We start from the raw sequence: 17,551 nt of genomic DNA, 5'->3' as shown, positions 1-17,551 counted from the left end.
TTTCTTGAACATGACAATGAGTTCACTGTACTCCAATGGCCTCCACAGTCACCAGATCTCAATCCAATAGAGCACCTTTGGGATGTGGTGGAACGGGAGATTCACATCATGGATGTGCACCCGACAAATCTGCAGCAACTGTGTCATGCTGTCATGTTGATATGGACCAGAATCTCTGAGGAATGTTTCCAGCACCTTGTTGAATCTGTGCCATGAAGAATTAAGGCAGTTCTGAAGGCAAAAGGGGTCCAACCTACGAAAGTGGCCAGTGAGAGTATATTTACCACCAACAAAAACACAATTGCCATGTTTGCCGGACTCAGTCCGGTGGCCTTGACACCTGCTTGCCCTACACAAAACTGTCCTCTCCATCTGAAGGGAATTCGATCAGACTTACTATACGTCCCATGTCCATCTCTGTGACTCTTTTGTTATTAGTGAAAAAAAGAAAGAAAGGAAAGGTAATACAATCATACTACCCTGACTCTACTCCAAAAGTCAAGGAAGTCCAACATCTAAGTGTCTAAACTACTTCTTGTGAACTGATAACTGAGTGTCATTACTGGCAAAATACTGGCAACTGCATAAACAGAGTTATGCAAGCTTTGAAACAAAGTAATGGTGGATTTTGTTACAGAATTCCAGTTGATACTCCTGAAATCCTGATGTGTAACTCAAGATGTGAGCTCGAGGGAAACTGGAGACTGATTTGTCATTTGTCAGAAAGTCCCACTTTTGTCTTGTTGCATGTTATTGTAAGTCCCCTTTTGTTTTCAGAACAACTCAAGTGGACAGTTCTGGTAAAACCTGTTTGTAAGGAGCAGGAAAATTACCATATTCCTTGGATGTCAAATACGTGGCACAGACAGACAGAGTTTGAGGTGATGGCTATGATTGAGTGATATGATGAACTCTATTGTATAGACTTGGTTATCTTCTAAAGTGGCCTGCAGTGTAGACAAAGCAACCCCCCAGAGACAAAATTTGCCAACACTGGCTGGTGGACATATGCTTACTTCCACTTTGTCGTCCCCCTCCTCCTGTGGAGCTGGCGGAGCCTGGCCTGCTGCTCTGCTGTGGCTCCGACTGGGAAAACTGGGGTGCCAGAGCCGNGACAGAGTTTGAGGTGATGGCTATGATTGAGTGATATGATGAACTCTATTGTATAGAGTTGGTTATCTTCTAAAGTGGCCTGCAGTGTAGACAAAGCAACCCCCCAGAGCCAAACACTGGCTGGCGGACATATGCTTACTTCCACTTTGTCGTCCCCCTCCTCCTGTGGAGCAGGCGGAGCCTGGCCTGCTGCTCTGCTGCGGCTCCGACTGGGAAAACTGGGGTGCCAGAGCCGGACCTCGAGCCCGGTGAGCACTGCTGTTCTGGCTGGCTGCTGTGTCAGGTGTACGGGGAATCTTAGGCTGGCTTGCAAATGCAGGGATATATTCACCACTGATAACAAGGAAAAAATAAGAGGAGGAAGAAGAAGAAATAAATGAGTTTTGCTTCGTTGGGGTCATAAATCACTATTCATAATACATATCATGATACAAAAAAGGTGCTGTGAAAACAGTTAAACAACACTGGCTTACGAAAAAAAGACAAGTTAAAAGTTGGGTATGCTTGCTTACAATTAGAGGAACCATTCAAAGAGTTCATCCTTTTATCTGATGAGCTGCTTAGCAGCCGTGAGACACTACAGCCATGAACAGATTTCACAAAAGGTTTCATGGCACAGAAATTATAGCTTTCTTGAGTACAACATCAACCTTGCACAATCCTCCTGCCCTCGACACTTGATAGCATTACTCCACTTGTTTCAGTCGATAGCTTCCATATCTAGTGATGGCACGCCAGACTCTTTTATCAATACTTCCGAGATACCCAATGGGGATAGCTATCAGTAGGGTCATTCATACCGTACGACTTCATACATATATGTATGTATTGCAACTCTATATTATGTTTTTTGTGACTTCTATTAATTTTTTAACTTAGAAATAGTAGGTTTTTATACTATAAACACATTCAGTATTATAAGAAAGGTGTTCAAGGGTGAGTAATCTAAACAGGCATGTTTCCAGATTCCAGTATTTCTTCCTCAGCAATTTACTTTGGTATTTATCGTGGTGAATGTTCTGTTTCCATGACAGCTTTTGCCACCAAGCTTCAGTTTCTAGCCTTGGTGGGTGTTGGCATCCACCAGGGTTGTCCCTTGTCGCCACTCCTGTTTGTGATAATCATGGACGGGGTCTTGAGGTGCAGCCAGGGGGAGGAAGTAGTCTGGTTTGGGGACCTCAGAATTGCATCTCTGCTTTTTGCAGATGATGTGGTTCTATTGGCTTCATCACACCGTGACCTCCAGCATGCACTGGGGTGGCTTGTAGCTGAGTGTTAAGTGGTTGGGATGAATCAGCACCTCCAAATTTGAGGCCACGGTTCTCTGACAGAAACCGGTGGATTGCCCCCTCTGGGTTAGGCGAGAGTTGCAGCCTAAAGCGAGGCAGTTCAAATATCTGGGAATCTTGTTAACTAGTGAGGGTAGAATGGAGCGTGAGATGGATCTGCGGTTTGGTGTGGCGTCTGGAGTGATGTGGGCACTGCGCCAGACCATTGTGGTGAAGGGGGAGCTGAGCTGGAAAGCAAAGCTTTCGATTTACTGGTCCATCGATGTCCAAACCCTCACCTATGGTCATGGGCTCTGGGTAGTGACCGAAAGAATGAGGTCACTGATACAAGTGGCCGAAATGAGTTTCCTCTGTGGGGTGGCTGGGCTCAGCCTTAGAGATAGGGTGAGGAGCTCGGACATCCAGAGGGAGCTCGGAGTAGAGCCGCTGCTCCTTCGCGTCAAAAGGGGTCAGCTGAGGTTGTTCTGGCATCTGATCAGGATGCCTCCTGGGCGCCTCCCGCTCAAGGTGTTTTGGGTACGTCCCACTGGTAGGAGGCCCTGGGGCAGACCCAGGACACACTGGAAGGATTACATATCTCATCTGGCCTGGGAACGCCTTGGGGTCCCCCAAGAGGAGCTGGAAAGCATTGCTGGAGAGAGGGAAGTCTGGGGTGCTTTGCTTGGCCTGCTGCCCCCGCAACTCCGCCCTGGATAAGCGGATGAAAATGGACGGATGGATGGATGGCTTCAGTTTCTTTCATTCAAACTTAGAAATTTAGTTAAAGCCAGAGCTTAGGTTTTGCCTGACTGGCTGCTGCAATAATCTCCATTACTGAAATACTGACAAAACAAAACATGCAAATTCCCTGCATGTTTATACTTTCTGATCATCCAACACATGCTCTATTGTGACACTGGGATGTATTTACACATCATCATTACATCCTTTTATGCAAATTACACAATATTTGGCAGCTACTTTGCATCTGCTGATAAAATGGTGAGCACTGGAATAAGACCCCATTGTGTTACTGAAACCACAAAGAAGGCAATATGTACTCATGTCCGTGTGAGTCTGAGAAACAGGATCGCAATGAATAAATTACTCTTCTGCCTCCATTCACGCAGCGAAGGCTCAAACTCTGCTAATGTCCTTATCAGGCAGGAGCCAAATGACCTACATCCTGTGGAGCAATCCCATACCATAATAGATGGATGGATTTCAGTCCACTCATTCTTGTTTCTGCTCAGAGTCGTCACAGTGGCTCCAGCATCCCTGATATCATCTGGTATAAGCCTATAAGAGGTTCGGCAAACTTGCGTGCTCAGCCCTGTGCAGCAGGGACCTGAAATTTGCATGTTGCAGAGATGACCACAAAGTTGCGTAAATACCCATGAAGCCAGTACCAGGGTGTCAGTATTTAGCTTTGATGTCAAATAACCAAGTAGGAAAAAGGAGGAATTCATTCATCTAAACACAAAGGCACAAATATGCTTCTTCTCTTTTGGTATTTGCCAAACTGCTGTGTTGCTAAGATTCTTTTCACCGAAATATCAATGCCGTGTCCTGAATTCTCTTCTCAGTATAAAAGTCTTGCCTCCAAACTGGGGTGAAATAAGGCTACTGAAGTCGGTATTGTAGAAGTGTTTTACGTTTTTTGAGGGAGGGGGGGATAACTGAAGCGGTTTCCTGGGACTCATTACTGCTGGCGGGATTCAGGAGTCAAGTTCCTCTGAGATTTAAAGCAGAGGAGAAGCAGGGGAGGTTTGATTGAATGGGCCTCTTTGTGGGAACTGCTCGTTTAAACGCATGTCACAGTCTCACAGACCAGCTTGGCAGTGCTGAGTCACCGATCGGTGTAGAACAACAGTCTTGCCAACCCTCTCCACAGACACACAAATACGCTGACACACATCGCAGGCTTTCGCAGGCACCTCAGCTGACTTACACTGTTTATTCGTCTTTGCATAATTCCCCAACAGTCTTACTCTGGCTCTCTTTAAGGCGGCTGCTACAAAACAAGTGACTAAATTCACATACAATCTTGTACTTCTTTTGAAGTTAGACACTTGTATTTTTTTTTTTACATGTGTCTAACTTGCACATAACATACTCATCATTCTCTTTCTTATGTTGCACTCTTTATTTTTTAGCCATCTCTTCTGTTATTTTTATGAGAGTTCTTGTTTTATAGATGTGCAAAGTGCTTCCTTTGTATGAGTGAAAGAATGACATCCAGTCTGTAACCGAGAACAAAAATATGGTGCTGCATGGGACCAGCTTGGATTGATTTCACACAGGCCTCACTCTTTAGCCATCTATAAATTTCCCTACTCCCCTCTGTTGAGCACTGACCCGAAAATTTGCAGTTACAACAGGCCCCTTTCAGGAGGAGGCCGTATATATATGGCCGCTGTACCATAACTTATCATCCACCTTCTTTCAGCCACTGAACCAGCCTGCGGTCATGATAGGACTCTCCTCCTCAGAAGTGATGATGTCCCTCTTGCCACAGTATCCTCAATCCATTTGCAGTGCCTGTTGAATCATTGCTGCGGCTGGAGTGCTTCCATAAGTGTGTTTTATATCTCATGTTATATGTCATTAGATAGCCAGGGCACAAAGTTTTAATTGATCTGAGTGCACGGCTTCTGATGCACATGGCAATAAAATTGAAATGTAGACATGAACATTATTCATTGTTTCAGCCATTAAACTGCAGTCTCATTATATGTGTGTGTGTGTGTGTGTGTGTGTGTGTGTGTGTGTGTGTGTGTGTGTGAGGAGTTAACATTTGTGAGTCACTTTACCTGGCAGGGTGTCCATTGTGTTCCTCCTGGGGACGTCCTTTTCTGGCTCGCCCTTCATATGGCCCGTCCAACTCTGACTCCTGGGACAACCGGCCGCACTCTGAGTCTGAGTGTGTGTGTTTGTGTGTGTGACAGAGAGGGGGGTAAATATTACAGCTTCATCACACTACTTTTGGAACTACACCAAACTATCTGGCTGTAATGTAACAGTGCTGTTATATATTCATGGTCACTGTGGGAACACATGGGCACAACCTGATGCCACGCTGATGTTAGTTTCATGGAAAGTCAAAATAGGTCATAAGCCATTTGGTGCCCATTTTGCTGAGTCTTTATCCCTTATGATTTCGGAGGAAGTTGCAGGAGCTTCCTTGCCTGGTGGACACTGGGCAACACTTCAAATAAATCCACGTAAACCGAATAAAGAGCAGCAGGTGGAAGGGAAATTAAATTGTCCCACAAATATGCTTTTCAGCGCACAAAATGGGCATCAAGTGTAAGTTATCTAACTGCAAACATTTGATTAACAGTCACAGCAAGTATCATGTAACTGTTTCAAAATTCTAAACGGTAAATGGCATCCACCCACCGATACTGTGACATAGGGAGTCGGCAGTGCTGGGGCGACTGCCAGAGCGTGTGGGAGGTCGGGAGTTGTATCGAGAAGGAGGCAGGCTTCCTTCCTCGCTCTTCTGTCTGCTCAGAGGGTATTCCCCGTCCCTGCTGCCCTCACCCCCCTGACTGCCGGATCGATAATCCCTGCACGTGACACAAACAAACAGCTCAGGTTTGACAAGAAATGAATCAGGATGGTTCTGTTTTTTTTTTTTGTTTTTTTTTAACATACGTATGTCTTAAAATCTTCATCCTATTGGTTCTACTGACCCTCATCAGTGCCACTTTTTCATAGTTGTACAACACTAACTTTATATTAAAGCCTGCTATGTAAATAAAGATCAGCATTAACATTGGTTCTTGTTAGTAAGGTATAAATCCACGGTATCAATTACTTGCTGTGAGATGATGCTCCCTTATCTCTGGGGCCAGGTCATGTGTACTACACTGATCCCTCATAGCTTTCATATCTATTACTCTAAAACAACACTACTGTCTGGCGTACAGTTTTTACAGACAATGATCTGCCTTTCAGTGCAAAGCGGCTCCTGTTCCAGTCTCCTCCTGCTGACTCACTCCTGTACAGTACATGAACAATTCAGTCGGGCTTTGCCATGATTAATGGCAAAATGCGTTCGAATCCATTCTTGCTTTGACCTACTGCACTAGTTTTACCAGATGCAGGTGCTTCATAATCCACGTGGTTGAACAAAGAGGGCAGCACAAGCATTGTTAAAATGACCTACAGGTCAGACTGCCAGATTTGTAAACTGATCTTGTTTAAGAGAAAAGAGGGCAAACTTTATCTTGTGACTTTATCTACATGTAGTATCGTGCGGTATTTTACACATCGTATGGAAAAGACTGTCACTCCGATACTCACAGACACAATGAGCATGCCAGTGTAAGTGTGAACTGCTGTTTGGACTGTCTGATACTGACTGTGTGTGTATTTAACTTACACAGCGGTGACATTACGATGAGAACTCGGGGTGACTGGCCGTTGTAGGGGTTCATCAACATTTGGTTGAGGCAGAGGGGTTGACTTCCTTTTCACTTTCGCCATGTTGGTCATAATCTACACAAACACACACATACACACACACCACAATTTATATACATTTTATATATCTGTGTTTATTTGGGAATTTGCCATCTCTAAACAACAGAGTCATCCAGAACCAAAGTAAATACTGTCTGCCAGTGTAGAGGGCTTTTCCTGTGTCCATTGCCCCATGTACACATCCAATCACGAGATCATTGTCAAACTTGGATTTGCATGTGATGAGTGAATGAAGCTCAGTGTAAGTTCAGTCGGGAAGACTTTCTTTATGCTACATTCATTTACATTCTCTTTCTATCCCACTCCCATCACTTTCTCCAATAAGTTGATTATGGGCCTTCCATCTCCTCGTTAGCCAATCAAACTTTGCCACAGTCTCCTTCAGCCACTCATGTTGCTGCTGCCAAACGTTAAATCTGTTCTCCTCTGGGCTCCTGTTAGCTGTCATTTTAGGCAGAATCATCACGCCCTCCTCCACCCCATTCACCTCCAGGCCACCAAAAGCCCACTCCTCTTCACATCCAGATCCTCAGCTCCCTCTTCATCTCATCTCATCAACACCATGACCACCACCAGCATCTAGACTCCTCAGGAGGGGATCCCTAATCTACTCATCTTTACCACCCTCTTGGAATATATGACATCATGATGGGGTCTAATCGCCAAAGACGTTTCACATTTCTCATACTTATGTGCACATGGAAACAAATAATATTTTCTTGCAGAACAAGTCTCTCCAGATTGAACTACAGTAACTAGAAAAAACAGAGTAACTGTTGTGACACAGAGATACTGAGAGACATTGGTGTTGGTGTATAACAAGGTCTGTTTATACCTTTTCTGATTTACATCTAAAGGAATTTTTCACCCACAAAACAACCACTTTTAAATCAATTACTCACCCCATGTTACTTTAAACGTGAGGAAAACTTTGATTTTCTCGCATATCTTTATGAGTGACAAATCCAAAAATGGTGAAAGTTCTTGATGAACTTAAGTAGAAGTATATCAAAATATTGGCTTGCAAACTCTCAAACAACTTGTCCAGTATAATCCAAGTCTCATTTATCCAGTCGTATGCTCAGTACTTCTCACAGGCATTTTCCCTAGAACCGTACACTGTAAAACACTTCTGCATACGAGTGGGGTGCATGGGCAAGTGTGTGCCTTGGAACTGGTCTAACAGATGTTCCAGGAGCGGTCAGTAACTAAATCAGTGTAAATGCAGCTTGATGATGACATCAGTCTTAAAGCTCTTCCAACTTAGGCGAGTTGCAGTCTGTGTTTGTAGATATTACCATTTGAAACAAAGTATTGGAACAGCTTCCTTAAAGGTGAGGACCTTCTTGTGTCCATCCTCTAGCCATCTACCATTTAGTTTCACAATGACATGAAATGTTGCAATTCATATGGGGTTAGCATCTGATTTCTGATTTGCTTACACACACAACAATACAAACATTATGGGTTCCTCTTATCGTAGGTATTGTTTTCTCTTAGCTGGAACTGTTTGGCACACACAAGCACAAAGCCTCAACGATTGCTCATGAGCAGCTGGCTTGTCCGCAGACTGCCAGAAGAAGAAATGAGCAACCTTACTGTGAGCATTCTATGTGTCTGCTCAGCAAACAACAACATGATTATGTAACTTGTGAATAGTGGGGGGTGTAGTGAGTTTGTGTATGTGTTTTGCTCTTACACCCAGGTACTCCGTGGTGAGCAGACTCTCCCCAGACAGTTCCCTGGGCTGTGGTTGGAGAACTTCCTCTATATCAAGGTCCGTCTCCATTAAGTCTTCCTGTCAAACGACAATGAGAGCAAATCAGATAAAAATGGCATCATTTGTTGAGGACATAAGGTGTGTTTGAAAGGACTCTGAAACATAATGGTCACAAAAGACGACCAAAGTATGCAGTGGCAGTGACTCAGATGTTTTTAACAGTCAGAATGCAGGCTGGTGGTGCCTTATTCACTTTGTTAAAAGACACTCTTTCGCAACAACATTGATGTGAGCCTAAAACTGGGTTAAACACTAATACAATGCTTGGCACCGAGTCATACAGCGCCAACAGGAGACCAGTGTAGTCTGGAACATATATCAGTTCACCCTTATAGCCATGGTAAATGGATAGCAGCTACAAAAACACCAGCTCTGAGATCAGAGGCAGCAGAATAAGAGCGCTCACACTCGAGGAACTCTTATGCACCCACGAGGGGAATTGGGGGGGCACACATGCTGTGGCCTACACATACATATACACACACATCTAGGACTCCAGCCACTCCCACGTTGACTTACAACCACATACCTTATCTTGATAACCCACTTTCCCACAGAATCCAATCTGCCAAGACCATCACGACACCCCCCCACCACCACCACCACCACATACACACACAGATATGCACACACAGAAACACCCAGGTGGTAGACATCCAATATCTGTGTCATGCTGAGATTGCTATCTACAGGTTTGGGAAAGGTGTAAAATATGAGGTGTTTATTTCTGGTCGTGCTTCCTCTCACAATCATTTTTAATCCAGGATCTCATTTTTGTTCTTTTGATCTGATTTTGTGATCATATTCCTACAGCTGTGTTAAATTAATGTGTAGATGGGTATATAATAACAATGTCTAATGGGCTCGGAGGAGGACTTACATCATTGTCATCCTCTTCTTCCTCGTCGTCTGACTCTGGCCCCTCATCATCAGCTGGGTGGAACACAGTCAGAGCATGAGGATTAAACAAGTCCAAAAAAAGACACAGCAGCAAGGGTCAGAATACATCCACTGTAACAACAAATTTGACTTCACCAACCTGAGTTTAGCTGTTTAATGATGAACTCAATCTGTCTGTTGAGGTCTGGGTTCTCCTCTTTGCTGTAGCAGCAGAGAATCTCCTCTACACTCTGCACACACGTGAGGGAAACATGTCACCACGGTGTATGCTCATAACCTTACAGCTATATTACGCAATAATTAGCAAGGGTCAAAACTGCTTATCGTATTATATTGTAATTGTGTTAATTATTATCCTTAATGTTTGAGGCATCTGCTTTTCTCCTGCACAAACACAACGCACCAGCTCACCACTGTCTAGGTCCAGTGACTGTGTCATATGACTGTGAACACCTGCTGTTTCCCTTCCAAACACTGGCCGCGTGGTGACATAAAGAGACAAATGCGGAGCAAAAACACACAAACTACGTCTGTTTCCTCCGAGCAGGTGAAGACATTTTCTGCTATCTCACCATCTCTTTGGCTTCCTGTCTCACAGAGGGAATACACAGGATACTGTACAGGGCTCCATTCACATATGGTCGAATCTGAAAGAGCAAAGTCACACACACACACACACACACACACACACACACAGCCTCTAACTTTATGGTCTCATGCCAAAACTAGTAACAGCTTGTATATATGTGCAGCAGTGTGGAAACTTGGATACAGAGAGGGAAGAATTCTTATACAGCGGTGGTTCCAAATACAAATATATTTTTATAGACATACAATATTTCACAGCAGGTAATAAGATATGAATCCTGGCAGTGGTGAGATTATAACAGCTCCAGTTAATGGTCCTCAAAGTTGTTGACAACCATTCATAAAACTGAAAGGAGCTATTGTGATGTATGTTTTATAGACCTACTTAAAGTCACTGCTCATTTCTATTAAAACACCCAAACATTCTTGAAGGCATCATAAACTTGGTATTTTCTGAATGCGTACGCAAGTCCCTATATCGCATGCAGTTGTTAATATGTTATATATTGTGCATCCATGTTTTTCAGCCTCTATGAATGTGTGTAACATCTGGGTGCGAGTGTTGACGGATCTGTGCATCACCTCGTGGTTCTCGTGTCCAAGGAGGTCAGTTAGAACCTTTAGCACATGCTTGGCGTTCTCTGCACACTTCCTTTTTCCTGTGCAAAGACAGACATCCAACATACACACACACACAAACACACAACATACACACATGAATCAATTTAACAACCCAAAACTCTTTAATTTCCTACAATGTGGCTTTCATGTTTGTTTTAAGATAGGATGACTTTTTGCGCAGATTAGTAATTAATGATTCCCTAGAGCCCGATCATTCTTACTTCTGCCATGTTGATCATGTATTCGGCTCAGTGTCTGAGCGGAGGTTGGGCATTGCGCTCCGCGATGAGGGCAACCTGTCGCTATTGGTCTGGACAGCGTTATCAGCAGTGCTAAAAGTGTTGACAAAAGCAACAGTGCCGACAAAGCTAAAGGTGTGCTTTTACCGTACCGCTCTCCTGAGTACGCCCAGCCCGGGTAGTGTGCAGTGCAGAGTGGCGGTGATTAGCTAGCCAGTAGGGACGTGAATAATAGTAGTCTAGAAGGTTGTATATTGTACATTCAGCATTGTGAGATAGGGCATTTGGCCTTAGCAGAAGTCTACCATCTACAAGTGCCCTTGTAGTTCAAATTTGCTTTGTGTTTTACCTTTCTGTGTGTAAGGTGATAAAAACATTGATAAAGCAAATACAGTGCGTCATTTTACTGTGGCATTCTATGACAAGCAGGCCCCCGGGGCAATTGAGATGAAAATACAAGAAATACTGAGAAACAAGGTGAGTATCTTTTTTTCAAGGTTTTTGTAGATTAAAGTGAAGTGACATGAACAAAGATACACTGGAGATATGATGTAGGAAGAAGAAGCTGTAAAAGCTAAAACATTGTTTTAAATGCAACCCCAAAACGGCTGTTACTCTGCCCATAATTACATCATCCAACAGGAACGAAGTTAGACAGAGGGTCTATGGGTGCTTTCACACCTGCCCTGTTTGGTTCGGTTCAATCGAACTTGAAGAGGTGGTCTCCTTCTGGTTCCAAATAACTCTGGAGTGATTTGTTTGTGGTGAGAACGTGTTCCGACCTCGATCTGAACCAACTGCAGTCGCATGACTCATTGTTGGGTTAAACATGAGCATGTTACAGTCCTGGAGGATTATTAATGTGCACCTCCTCCTGTACTGCCTTAATATGCACATTCAGCACGTCCAATGCATCAAAACATTGTTTTCTAGTTGGAACCGCGCCTCGTTTTCAAACTGTATGGTTTGACTAAAATGAACAATGACAGCAATATAGTCCATGATGACCAGCGCTAAAATAGCATCACAGTGCCAGCTAGATATACAAAGTGCTATACTGTAAGGGGACTGCCATTGTGGGTTGTGGGCTTAAATGTGGGTGCTTCATTATCAAACTAGATACACAAACCCCCTTCATTGCATTAGGCTTGGTCTTTAATGGTTTTGTCTAAAAATTATATACTTTATAGTATTTTTGACATGATCTATTCAAATGTATAAGCAATGTGTCCTGTGAGAAAAATATCAGCTAAATCTCAAAAGGGTTGGGGTATTCTACAATTGTTCAACCGTGTCTCTGTTCTGTAAGTGCTTAGCCTTTACCTTTCGTTCTCAGACACAGGTTCATGAGCAGAGCAGCAGAGTACTCCAGGGTGTAGTCACTCAGGCAGTCTGAGTCCTGCAGCTCATCCACCAACCAGCCAATCAGATCGTCTGCTATCATAGCAGTCTGCTGGCTCCTCCTACCAAGACATGAAGATAAATGACGGATTAGAAGCAACTTGAATGGAAATATTTGTGTTGCTCAACAGGACAGGACCAGGCAAACATAGTGAAAACATTAATGCTTCACACACATCTTCCCCCCAGCAGCACAGAAGATCTATACAATCAGCACAGTTTCTGGGTGGACACCCAAGATTACTGACATCAATTCACTGTCTGATCCAATGTCTCCCCTTCTGTTCCTGAGATCTGACATTGAGTCATGGACAGAAAAGTGTTTTTACAGGACATTATGATGTCACAGTGAAGCTGACCTTTGACCTTTTGAAAATAAAATAGCATATCTTCATCATTTTATCATATAAGACATTTGTGTGAAATTTTGTCATAATAAGCATATAAATTCTTAAGTGTGAGGTCACAGTGACCTTGACCATTGACCATCAAATCCTGATCAGTTCAGAGTCAAAGTGGATATTTGAGCCAGATTTGAAGTAATACTCTCAAGTTGTTCTTGTGTTATCACGTACACAAGAATGAGATGGATGCAAGGTCTGAGTGACCTTGACCTTTTACCTTCAAATTCGAATCACTCCATCCTTGACTCAAAGTGGATGTTTATGGCAAATTTAAAGAAATTCCCCTAAGGTGTTCTTGAGATACCAAATTCACGGGAATGCAACAGACAGTCACAGTGACCTTAACCTTTGACCACCAAATTCTATTTAGTTCATCCTTGACTCAAAGTGAATGTTTGTGCCAAATTTGAAGATATTCCCTCAAGGTGTTCTTGAGATATACGTTCACAAGAATGTGATGGACGCAAGGTCATGGTGATCTTGACCATTTGGCCAGCAAATTCTAATCCATTCATCCTTGAGTCAAAGTGAATGTTTGTGCCAAATTTGAAAAAATAAAATAAAAAAATCCCTCAAGTTTTTTTTTTTTTGAGATATCATGTTCATGAAAATGAGACAAACAAGGTCACAGTGACCTTGACCTTTGACCTAGAGCCAACAAAAAATATCAATGCATTGCTGAGTCCAAGTGGACGTTTGTGCCAAATTGGAAGAAGTTCCCTCAAGGCATTCTTCAGAAATTGCACTCACGAGAAAGGGACAGATTTACATATTGGTGGATGGACAACACAAAAACATAATGCCTCCAGCCACGGCTATCACCGGCATGGAGGCATAAAAAATAATATTAAAAACAAAATCTGATGACTGATTGTTCACTACAAAAGTAGTGTAGTGAATCTGGTTCACTGAATCTGGTTTAAAAACAAACGATTTATTTTTTAAAAGGCAAGGGTATATAAAAACACTGGTCATTTTAAAATTTACCTGAGGCTGAGTTTCTGTAGGGCTACTAGCACATTCTCTCTGGTCAGGGAGTCTTTTTCCTCCGTCCTGAGTGCCTCTGTCAGAAGTTTCAGTAGAATGGGGATATGGGAGAGGTATACCCGACCTGAAAGAATTAACACAAAATGAAATTGGGATTAAAAGGTATGGAAGAGGCCTTTTTTACATCTGGCATTTTAAAGTCTCACTGGACAATGCCATCCTAAATAGAAATACACCTGATTGATTTAAGTTACAAGTAGATGCTTCAACAATGAAAAGGAATTCATTTCACAATGAATTTTAGGTGCAACTGTGGACACTAATGAAGACAACACAACAGAATTATCTCCTAAACAAAAGCAAAGCTAAGTGGATATGTAAACCTGATGCAAACATAGTTCTACCACCTCAACCCTTAAGGTTTTTATGTTTTTGACAATGAATGTTAGCTGCTAACTGATCTCTTAAAAAATAATCTTCCAACCACTTCCTACATAATTGAAAGTCATTTATGTCAGCTCAAATTACATTTATCTTTACAACATAGTCTGTTTATGAAATGTTCTTCAAAGTTGCTGGCACGCTACTGCTCAGATCATTAGTGGTTTTAAACCTGAATGGAAAGTTATGGTAAAAGCAATTGATGTCTTCCGTGAATCTCTGTCTCCAAATGCATCCAGTCAGGCAATGACTCATGCTACAAAGTAATAATGATGCTTGAGCACTTACCCTCTGCAAGGGAGGCGAATGCATTGATGAGACGAGCCATGTATTGACGGACAATCTCGTTCTTCGATCTCATTAAATGGAGCACCGTTTTCTGTGGAAATACAGAACAGTGTCGATGCTTTTTATGTGTTTCCACTGCATTGCATTAGTATTTTATGACCATCCAGCTGTATCCTCATTGTGGCTTTGCAAGCAATTTGCCATTTAATGCAGGAATAAAAACACATTATGTGAAACTTTGAACTGAGGCTCATACATTTAGATTTTACTTCCAGCTGAAAAGGTGTGGTATCACATAACATGATGCAGTTTGTACTTAGTGTGGAAACTTCCAAGTCTAAATTTCAGAACAGGTGGTGAGCTTGAAATCAGGCACTGTTTCATTTGCATTATCTCAACACAATCATGGCTTAATTGGAAGTGTGTTTAGCTCGCTGCATAGCTGTGCACATACAGGCCTTGTGGAGGCAGAAAAGGCAGCATGATCTTAATTTATCAGTACAAATTTTTGCACAAACAACAGGTGAATGTGTAAAAACCAGAATATCCTTAAGTAAAGTTATGATGGCGATAAAGACGAGATGATCCGCACAGCTTTAATTTTTAAATTTTTAATTTAAGGAACTTTAGGTATATTCGAAACCAGCTCCCCTTAGATGCAGCAAAAATATACATGCATTCAATGGTTTTTTTCACATATTTCATACTGCATTACAAGCCATTCACAAGCTGGAAAAACAACACTTGCCCCACTACAAACACTCAAGGCACTGGACAAAAAACATTATGCAATCTCCACTGTAACGTCATTCAAAGGCATCATCTATTGACTTTTGACAGCTTTGTGTGCCTTGCTGATGCTCGTCTAGTGTACAAAGTGATTAATGATCTGGCTGCTCCTCCGTTAAAAGAGTTCATACAACTGCGCTCAGACAATGGGAGGACATCTAGGACGACCAACAGAGATGATAGATACTACTGAGTGTGGTAGATCAGTCTTCTCTGTTAGAGCTACAAACTATTGGAACTCAGTACCAAGTGAAATAAGACAGCAGCAGCTTTGTTGATTTTAAATTTCGGATGAAATCATGGCTAAAATCAATTCAATCATGTACCCGTCACACATGAACTCAAACATTACGTAATCTTGTTCCATCTTAATGTTGTAGTTGTATTGTTGTCTTGCTATTATTATTGCTGTGTCATTAATATGTTCTATTTTGTAACTGTGTTTTTCATATAATAGTGTCTTCTAGCAACAAAATTATTCTCTGTTTCCTGCCCAGGGACTACAGATGAAAATTAGCTTATAGCTAACTCTGGTGCAGTGAAATAGCTGTGTACTGTCCCTGTTAAATAAATAAAATAAAAAAATTTAAAATAAATGCATGGACCTTTATGGAACTGACCTGATCAAACCGAACAGGGCACGATATCAGCGTTGCTAAAACAGCAGCTGAGCCACAAGCTGAACAGAGCACCGGGAAAACTTAACATCTGTTCCTTGTGGTGCCATTTTGACACCCTTCCGCTATTATTGTGGCCCTTACAGTAAATGACTGTAGTGTTAGTCAGGGGTGGCTTTGAGCACTGTGTTAGGGACATAAAAGAAGAGCTCAGGTGTGAGGTGAGGATCATTTATTCCTCTGTAAAGGGATTCTCTTTAACATGGCACCCTACGGCTAAAGGCTAGGTGAAGGGAGCGTGAAAAGAACAGAAAAGAAAACAAAAAAACAATAAAGCGTGTGAGAAAGGCGTATGGCTTCTGAAAACCTTTTCAAAGGGTGAAATTTGGAATACAATCTGTGTTTCCTGCTCTGGCCTTTTGTTAAATATAAAGAGGGAGAATTGCTAAAGAGAATGCTCCTTGATCTGAGGCTGGGAACATGTCATAGGAAATCTACAGTCACTATAACGGAATTAAAATGACATACGTCGATAATATTGTGGGAAATCAGCGTGTCAAATATGATCAGTTGTCAAGACAATGATTGAGAGACATAGGCTATATATGACTTAACTAGCATTTATGTCCTATCCATCCTGGGGTCATCATGATTGAAGAATGTGCCGATAGCAAATAGACTGTAAGCACCCATATCTTCTGCTAACAATCATTTAAGGGTTTTATTAAGGGACTTTTGTAAAATAATATAAAAGAGCGTGTCCTTGCCATTTACAGGGGACAGCCTATCATTTATAAAGATAAATATACCAGAAGCGTATGGTTGACATCTGAAATACCACATAGAGTTCGTCTATAGTTTATGCTCTTCACCCATTTCGCAGCACTGAGTCAGCGGCAGGTGAGAAACAAACCCATGTGCACCCAGCAAAGGTGCCTATTCACCAACTCAGGCCTGCCTGAAATTAGAGCCCATGGGGATTAATTAGGCAGTGAGGCCAATGGACAATAAGTTATTTTTCACTTTGTCTCTGATGGTCACATTAACTATAGGCTGGGAAAAACAAAATCACAGTCATTTCGGTTCCCATCAGTGGTAAAAAATCTGCCGTGGTAATTGCTTTAGAGTGTTAAAACACGCTGTAGTCCTGTGGTCCCACCTGTTTTGTGCTGTAGCGCTCCAGCAGATCGTTACTGATAAAGGCCTGAAGCACTGTGTCTCTTTGTTCTCCAGGGAGAGAGCGAGTCAGTCTCTAAAACAAACGGGAGAAACAAACCCACCGATGAAGACTCTGAGGAGTAGGCATGCAAAGTGAATATGAACAGTTCACAAACTGCTGCACTTATGAGCTGCTTCAAAGTAAAACCTCCCGCTTTTTCTTCTCTCCACACATATCTAATGCAGCTGCTCAGCAGAATACTATAGATGTACTGGGCTGGTATAGCTTTGTGTGAACAGCATACAGTCAGGTCCATAAATATTTGGACAATGATACAGTTGTCATCATTTTGGCTCTGTACACCACCACAATGGGTTTTAAATGAAACAATGAATACCTGCTTAAAGTGCAGACTCTCAGCTTTCATTTAAGGCTTTTTTCAAAAATGTAGTATGAACCGTGTAG

General features: G+C 42.3%; 1 protein-coding gene across 3 annotated transcripts in view; it reads right to left on the bottom strand.

Annotated features, from left to right (window-relative positions):
* LOC126396660 (lisH domain-containing protein ARMC9) overlaps positions 1-17,551 on the bottom strand; it is a 36,562-nt gene that overhangs the window by 7,802 nt on the left and 11,209 nt on the right. For 2 of the 3 annotated variants that reach the window (XM_050054890.1, XM_050054891.1), the window contains 13 exons: positions 17,087-17,179; positions 14,522-14,612; positions 13,793-13,916; positions 12,324-12,463; positions 10,723-10,799; positions 10,125-10,199; positions 9,692-9,782; positions 9,533-9,585; positions 8,572-8,670; positions 6,772-6,887; positions 5,784-5,953; positions 5,195-5,300; positions 1,253-1,446 (listed from right to left, as the gene is read on the bottom strand). In XM_050054890.1, the coding sequence (XP_049910847.1) occupies positions 1,253-1,446; positions 5,195-5,300; positions 5,784-5,953; positions 6,772-6,887; positions 8,572-8,670; positions 9,533-9,585; positions 9,692-9,782; positions 10,125-10,199; positions 10,723-10,799; positions 12,324-12,463; positions 13,793-13,916; positions 14,522-14,612; positions 17,087-17,179 (1,429 nt within the window). Of the gene's footprint in view, positions 1-1,252; positions 1,447-5,194; positions 5,301-5,783; positions 5,954-6,767; positions 6,888-8,571; positions 8,671-9,532; positions 9,586-9,691; positions 9,783-10,124; positions 10,200-10,722; positions 10,800-12,323; positions 12,464-13,792; positions 13,917-14,521; positions 14,613-17,086; positions 17,180-17,551 lie in introns of those variants that run through there. The other variant, XM_050054892.1, reaches the window with a different exon arrangement.

This window comes from Epinephelus moara, chromosome 10 (assembly GCF_006386435.1).
Source record: "Epinephelus moara isolate mb chromosome 10, YSFRI_EMoa_1.0, whole genome shotgun sequence".
NCBI classification, from domain to species: Eukaryota; Metazoa; Chordata; class Actinopteri; order Perciformes; family Serranidae; genus Epinephelus; species Epinephelus moara.
The sequence above is the reverse complement of the archived record's forward strand: the minus strand, read 5'-3'. Positions and strand labels throughout refer to the sequence as shown.